Here is a 7,939-nt window from a genome sequence, read left to right as displayed (position 1 = left end):
GTTGGCTGAGGCCGCGCTCCTCCCCGCAGGCGCCGCTCTCCAGCGTCGCGGTTCCCGGCGCTCAGGCAGGCCGGCCTCCGCTGCAGCTGCGCCGCACTCGCACCATGCAGAGCCTGGCCATGGACCTGCGGGTGCTGTCCCGGGAGCTGGCGCTCTACCTGGAGCACCAGGTCCGCGTCGGCTTCTTCGGCTCGGGCATGGGCTTGTCGCTGATCCTGGGCTTCAGCGTCGCCTACGCCTGCTACTACCTGAGCAGCATTGCCAAGGTGAGCCGGGGGCGGGGGCGGCGGAGCGTGGCTGGCTCCGGGGTCCCGAGGGCGCGCGGAGACACTAGCTGCCTCCGGAGGTCCAGGGTCCTGCCACCAGGTTCTCCCGGAGTCCCCTTCCCCGGACCGGCCAGCACAACTGCGGTACTTCGGGAACGACACCGGCGCTCAGTTCGCGTTTCGTCCCCGTCCCCCCCGGGATGCGTTTGAGTGCATCTTGGGACTGTTGTGATTGTGGCTTCTGTGCGTCAGTCTCCGGGGAGACTGAAATCAGAGGGCTCGCGCGCGGCCTCCGGGTGGGAGCACTATAAATCCGCTGGTTGCTGGTTTACGGCCGCGGTAAACTTTGTTCTGGACCCCTCACCGATGTTGCTTCTCCCCGCAGAAACCCCAGTTAGTGACTGGAGGGGAGAGTTTCAGCCGCTTCCTCCAGGACCACTGTCCGGTGGTGACAGAAACCTATTACCCCACGGTATGGTGCTGGGAGAGCCGAGGACAGACACTGCTGAGACCCTTCATCACTGCCAAGCCCCTGGTGCAGTACAGGAAGTAAGTGAATGTGTTTTTGACCTATTATCTTCCAAATCACAGGTTTTAATTCCTGCTTCCACTTCTAAGTTAATACATCTGTGGTTAACAAAATGAAATGAAAGTAAAGAAAATTGGAAGAATGCGCGCCCACCCACCCACCTCCAGCCCCAGAAAAATATGCCTATGTTGCTCCCGCCTTTTTTCTTTTCTTTTTTCCTAACGGGCAGAACGGAAGTCCTAGCTAATTTCTGGGATGTGAGAAGCACATTGGTTTGGGGGAGAGTACTGTTTTCCAATTTGTCCTTCAGGCTCTACAATCGCTTCAGGTTCTGTGTCTCCCCACGAAAGAACTCATAGTAACAAACGCATGGGTTTCTGAAGATAATGTTCTGATGTTGCAGGTGTGGGTGGGAACATATCTAACCAGAGATTTAAATGGTGTCTATTACTAATTTCCCTGAGTCATATGGTCTTTCTCTGGAGTTCCTTTTCTCCCTGCCGGCTCTACTATTGGGCCCACAATGCTGTGGGAAGTCATTCAAAAAGTAAATTTTGTAATATTCAGTGAGGGCTTGCTTAGTTGAGTCAGAGTTGTAGATAGAACAGAGTTGGCTTACCCAGAATGCCCTGTTGGTCTCTGTATTACCTCAGTTAATAGGGGTTAAATGCTATGCATTTGAGAGTAATAAAGAAATGATTAATATAATATATGAAGGAGTGTGTGTGTGTGTGTGTGTGTGTGTGTGTGTGTGTGAGATACCAAGGATAAATCCAAAGCCTTGTGCATACTAGGCAGGGACTTCCCACACTCCCTCCCAAATATTTGAAGTTCTTTGACATTTATTCTTTTTTAAGTTCATTTTAAAAATAATTTATTGGTTTTTGAACAATTTTGTGCATATATATATATAATGTATTTTGACCACGTTTATACATATACACCCCAATTACCCTGATTTAGTCCCTTCTGAAGTTCATTTTTTACCTATTACTTTTTATTGGAACTGCTGGAAATATGGTATTAATTTTGGTAATATTTTTGTAATGAAAGAAAGTGACTCATAGATACATATATGTGGATGTGGTAAGTTATTTTGAGATGACCAGATAATGTCATATTTATAGAATGAAAACACCAAGGTGCAACTTAAGCACTCCTCAGTAATGCCTTTGAATGGTCATTTTCAGTGAACTCATCAAGACAGCGGATGGAGGCCAGATCTCCCTGGACTGGTCTGATAACAATAACAGCTCATGTTATACGGATGCCAATACCAGACCCACCATCCTGCTGTTGCCTGGCCTCACTGGAACAAGCAAGGAATCCTACATCCTGCACATGATCCAACTCAGTGAAGATTTAGGGTACAGGTACCTATGAAAGATTATTTCCCATTTTTCACTTAATTCTTACTGACATAAATATTTCAGGCTGAGTGAGCATGGTGGCATAAGCCTTTAATCCTAGCACTAGGAAACAGAGGCAGGGAGATCTCTGTGAGTGCAAGACCAGCTTAATCTTTGTAGAAAGTTCCAGGCTATTAAGGTACATAGAGAAAAACATGCCTGCCCCCCCCCCCAAATTTTCTCCCAGGTGATGTTGCACACCTTTATTCCCAGCACTCGGGAGGCAGAGGCAGGCGGATCTCTGTGTGTTCGAGGCCAGCCTGGTCTACAGAGCAAGTTCCAGGACAGTCAAAGCTTCAGAGAAACCCTGCCTTAAAAAACATACAAACAAAAAAATAAGATTTTTTTCCTTAGATGTATGTTTCAAATATACACACACTCACACTCCTTCATGCATAAATTAAGCAGTCTCCTAAATTATTACTTCACTCTGATTTCTCTTTTGTTTCCATTTCCCATCTGATCATCTACAGAAAATGACTCTTAGTCACACAACAACTTAGGGTAAATGACAAACGATATTAGAACCACTTGGGCATTGATAGTGTCATTCCCCTCCCCACACTCACCCACCCCTCAAGAGTGTTCTGCAGAGTAGCCGTTCCAAGCTCCTGAGACAGTGTACTGAGTGGGCTCTTGCTCACACTTTGAATTCGGGCCTTACCTTTGTTGATCTTATTTTCCTGGCTCTGATCCCAGTGTGAAAAATGAGCCTTAGCTTGTAGTCACCCATCACCTTCCATGGGCCATCGGTTCCTTTTTTTGTCCACCTGAATTTGCAGGTGCACATGGCTGATTGCCAGATGATACCACAGCATGTTTAAACAACCATTATTCAACTTGACCACCATAATTCAATTTTTCCAAGTGAGTTGGCAGCCTTCCATTTTAGACTCAGCTCTGGAGGCTTACAGCAAGGCTGCTCTGAACGGTACTGCTTTTTTATGTGCTGGTCTTTAACTGATGGTGTGATACACTCTGTGACTTGGGTTTAGAGTCGACTCCTTTTTTCTAAACTGAAAATGCTCATTTCTATGACACTTCAGTAGAAAGAGGGAAATATCATAACAGAAAATTATGTTTTAACAAGTTAACTCTGATCTTTTACAGACAAAGCCTATTATGTCCAGAAAATAACATTCTCTCAAAAGCTCAAAGTATTCTTTTTTTTTTTAAAGATTTATTTATTTATTATGTATACAGTATTCTCAGTACTCTGCCTGCAGGCCAGAAGAGGGCACCAGATCTCATTACAGATGGTTGTGAGCCACCATGTGGTTGCTGGGAATTGAACTCAGGACCTTTGGAAGAGCACGCGGTGCTCTTAACCACTGAGCCATCTCTCCAGCCCATCTCAAAGTATTCTTGACTTAGGATTTGCTAAGAAGTAGCAGGAACCCACTGTTATTCCATTTTAAACAACATCCACTTAGATTGAAGCTTGTTTCTAATTTATATCTAAAGCTTGGTCATGCTAAAAAGGTAGGGGTCTAGAAAGCCACCCCTTAGTTCCAGTTTTGAGACAGGATCTCATGTAGGCCAGGCTAATCTCAACATCATTATGTAGCCAAAATGTAGGGAAGGCTTGTGCTGAGAATTATGAGGAGACACCAAGAATCTGAACTTGTACTTTCCTGGGGACCTTGTAAGGAGAAAGCTGTGCCAGTTCATTGTCAGCAGCTTCAAGAACTGGTCAAGGGTGGCCTTGAACTGCTGGTTCTCCTGCTCAACCTCACAGGGTTGTGATCACACATTTATCAGTACTCTGGGTTCATGAAATTATGGAAACTTAACGCAGGGTCTTATGCACACTAGATTATAGTGTATTTCAGCCTGAGTGTGATGTGTTCTGGGCTGGATCAGACTGGCCTTGGCAGGAAGGAAGAGGAAAGAACAAGCTATTGTAAGTAAACTCTTTGGTAACCTTGGGACTTAGTCCCATTTATTTTTAGCTGCCAAGAGTCTCTGGTCTGGTCGAGGGAATGGTTCAGTCATACAGTGCCTGCTCAGTAACCATGAGAACCTGAATCTGGATCCTCAGAATTCATATAAAACACTGAGCGCAGGACCTGGAGATATGGGTCCGCAGTTAAGAGCACATTCTGCTCTTGCAAAGGATCAGATTGAGTTCCTAGCACCCATGTGGTATCTCACCACTGCCTAGTTCCAGATTCTCTTCTGACTTCATGGACACCAGGCATGCAACGTGATATATGCAAACAAACACTCATACACATAAAATAAATATTTTTTCTAAAGAAAGCTGGATAGATATGTGCTTGTATCCCCAACACTGGTGATAATGGAGGAGGTCAAGTCCTGAAACTCATAGAGCACCAGTCTACCCAGATGGATGAGCTTCAGGTCTACTTAGAGACCCTTTTTTGAAAGACTGAAGCAGATAGTCATTGAGGAAAGACGTCTACATCAACCTCTTTCCTCTCTACACATGCAGCCACATGTAGCCACCCATACTAACAAGTACGTGCACCACATAAACACACAAACACAGACTTTCTGAGTTTTACAAGTAGAGCCTTGAGAGAAACAATTTCAAGTCTCTGACCTAAGTTGGAGAGGCTGTATCAGTTCACTCTCGCCACTGAACAAACCCTCCAAAGGTCAGCGGTTTAAAACAACCATTCTGCTCAGTCCCAGGGGCTGACAGTTGGGCTAAGGTCACTAAGTGCCATCTTATCCAGGGTTATTTGTGCATATGTGATTAACTGTCAAGACAACCACATGCTTGGGGACTCTGGGACCACTCAGCTCTGCTGTCATCTACGCTCAGGCTCACCCTGGGCTGTTCTTTTGGTGGAATAGGGTTTACTGAAAGTAAAAATCAAAGCTGTCAGGGCCTCTGAGGCCCAAACTGAGAACTCCTCCAGTGTTTCTTCTGTAGTCTACTACAGGACAGATGAGATAGTCACCCCAGAGTCCTGAACAGGGATTGCAGACTCCTACAGAAAGGATGGGTAGTTTCAGGACCACTGAAGTAAAAGGTAAATCTGAAAACTTGACTTCTAGAAGGCTGTTCTGAGTCCTAAGGGGTGTGGCTGGAATCTAGCAGGTGACAGGGCTTGAGGAAGGCTCTGTAATATGGTGGGACAGAGATGGGCTTCAGGGTTCAACCTGGACGCTCTTGTTGGGACTGCCACTTAGAGTGATCCCAGAAGTTAACTGAATTGTCCCACCATACTTCCCTCTCTGACATCAGAGAATTTAGTTGGGGTGTATATAGTACTTAACTGCACACACTGAGTCTTTCTCTTGTGTTCCAGTCTGACCAGAGTAGTAACTGTTTTATAATTTAGAAGCACAAGGCACATCTCACTTCGGGACCATGTGGACATCATGTCTTTTACAGTGTTTTGTCGACAGAGATGAGCATTCATACGATGCAAAGGAGTCAGCTCCACTCATTATTCTGTATAAAAGAGAGGACTTGGGAGTGGGCATGAGTTCTGTCAGGGCAGCAAGGAACTGATGCTGTCTGGTAAGATACTGAGTCTTGAGAGAGATTCTAACTACAGCCTATAGATAAATGAAACCAACGGATTTATGTATGGTCAATGTAAACACAGTATTTTCCACTCACTCAAAATGAACAATTGATGGGAAGGAAACTAGGCCAAAGTTTATGTAAGATAATTATGTGCAAAGGTATTCTAACTAGGTCAAAGGTAAATAGTCTTGGATAGAGAATATTTGACCTGCTTATAGTGACCATCTTCACAGCACTGTGGTTGCAAAATGTCTTCTTGGAGGAGACTGTTATTGAGCCAGATAAATTCTTTCCAATTTTATCAATCTGTTGTGACAAACGTTTCCTAGAGGGCACATGACATAAGAAAGGTCTCAAGGTTTATAGAAAAACATCCCATGAACATAGGAAAAGGATAGTTCCCTCCAATAACAAAAAGTTCTTTTTCTTTGAGCCAGGGTCTCACTTTGTATCGTAACACTCAGTATGTTGTCAAGGCTGCCTCAGTTGTCCAAGTGCTACAGGTGATTGATAGGTATCATCACCATGTGCTGCTGCTGCTTCCTCCTCTTCCTCTTCTTCTAAAATTTACTTCTATTTCATGTGCATTTATGTTTCACCTGTGTGAGGATGTCAGATTCTTAGAAACTGGAGTTACAGATGATTGTGAGTCACCATGTGGGTGCTGTAAGTCAAATCTGGGTCCTCTGGAAGAGTAGCCAGTGCTGGTAACTGCTGAGCCGTCTCTCCAGCTCCCTTGCTGGCTTCTTTAAAAGTCTCAGTTTAGTCGCTGGGGAAATGACTCAGATGATAAAGATCATTTACCATTCAAGTAATGAGGACCTGAACTAGAAACCCTCAGGACCATGCTAAAAACAAACAAAAAGCCAGATGCCACAGGCACAGCACAGGTGTCTGCGGTCCTGTGACTCCTCCCAGGATATGGGAATAGAGACAGGAGAGCCCCGGAACAGGAGAGCGTGGTCCAGCTATCCTGGCATGCAAAACAGAAAGAAATGACAGAGAGACCCTGTTTCAAACAGAGTAGGATTTGCAGACTGACCTCTAGGCGGCCTTTGGCCTCCATGTGCACACTGTGGCCACACAGACTCATGCTCATCCAAACACGGAAAGTCTCTCTTTGTGACATTTATCCTTGTAGTCTGCTCAAGGGACTGAGACAAGAGGATCACTTGAGTCTAGGAGTTTGGGACCATTCCTGAGCAACATAATGAAACACTCATCAGGAAAATGAAGTCTTTAATAATAAAAGAAACCTACATGTAGCAGCATAGCCTAATAGGTAGTATTTTATACGTGAATATATAATATCCTATTTTCTTAATTTTTTTTCTTTCTTTGAATTGATTTCCTAGGCTGAAACACAGACAAGGGGGGAACAGTGACCCTGACTAGGTCTGGATCAGCTTTCTACCTTGGCCTTTTTGGTCATTTGTCCTTATGCTCCCCCTCCCCCCCAGCTAATATTAAAGAGTGACTTGTCCAGAATTACGTAATAACAAGCTCGTTGGAATCTAGGTCAGTCATTAAGTATTTTGTGCTGTGCAGTATCAGAACCTATATTCCCTAGGAAACTATGGTCTAGTTGGAGTGACAGCATGTGCAGAAACAGGGAAGCGTGCAGTCTGCAGGCCCAGAATTGGCTGCAAGTGACAGAAAACCCAAACTAACAATGGCCTCAACAAAATTCAAGCTGGCCTAAGGGGTATCTCAGTGTTAGAGTGCTTGGCTTAGCATATGAGAGGCCCTGGGATGTATCCCCAGCACCAAAGGAAGATAAAAGTAAGGCACACGTGTCTTTGTCGTGAAAGTCCAGGAGACAGTCACAGCTTGTCTGGTGTACATCAGAGCCCAGACACTATGTATGTATGTGTGTGTGTGGGGTGTGTGTGTGTGTGTGTGTGTGTGTGTGTGTGTGTGTGTGTGTACGCGCGCGTGCATGAATGAAGAAGCCAAAGGACAGTTCTGGTTGTTGTTTCTCAGGCACCATCCATGGTTTTTAGTTTTGTTTTGTTGTTTGCTTAGAGCTTGACAAATAGGCAAGACTGGCTGACCAGTGAACCCAAGAAGCTGCCCGTCTTTCTCTGTCATATCCCCATACACAAGGGTTACAGGTGTTCTCTGCTATGTCTGTCTATATATGGGACTCTGAATTCCTGCTCACACAGTGAAGACTTTTCCCTCTGATGAGCCACCTCCCCGGCCCCGTCACTGTAGGTCTGAATTCCTG

At 45.1% G+C, this 7,939-nt stretch overlaps 1 protein-coding gene across 1 annotated transcript in view; it reads left to right on the top strand.

Moving 5' to 3' along the window:
- The first annotated feature begins 51 nt into the window (after positions 1-51).
- The window catches only part of Abhd3 (abhydrolase domain containing 3), a 49,355-nt gene continuing 41,467 nt past the window's right edge, over positions 52-7,939 (top strand). Inside the window, exons 1-3 of the mRNA XM_005355753.3 lie at positions 52-266; positions 652-815; positions 1,986-2,168. Coding sequence (XP_005355810.1) covers positions 105-266; positions 652-815; positions 1,986-2,168 — 509 coding nt within the window. The 5' untranslated portion in view covers positions 52-104. The remainder of the gene's footprint in view (positions 267-651; positions 816-1,985; positions 2,169-7,939) is intronic.

The sequence above is a fragment of the Microtus ochrogaster genome, chromosome 18, assembly GCF_000317375.1.
Source record: "Microtus ochrogaster isolate Prairie Vole_2 chromosome 18, MicOch1.0, whole genome shotgun sequence".
NCBI lineage: Eukaryota > Metazoa > Chordata > Mammalia > Rodentia > Cricetidae > Microtus > Microtus ochrogaster.
This window is presented reverse-complemented; position numbering and strand designations above follow the sequence as displayed.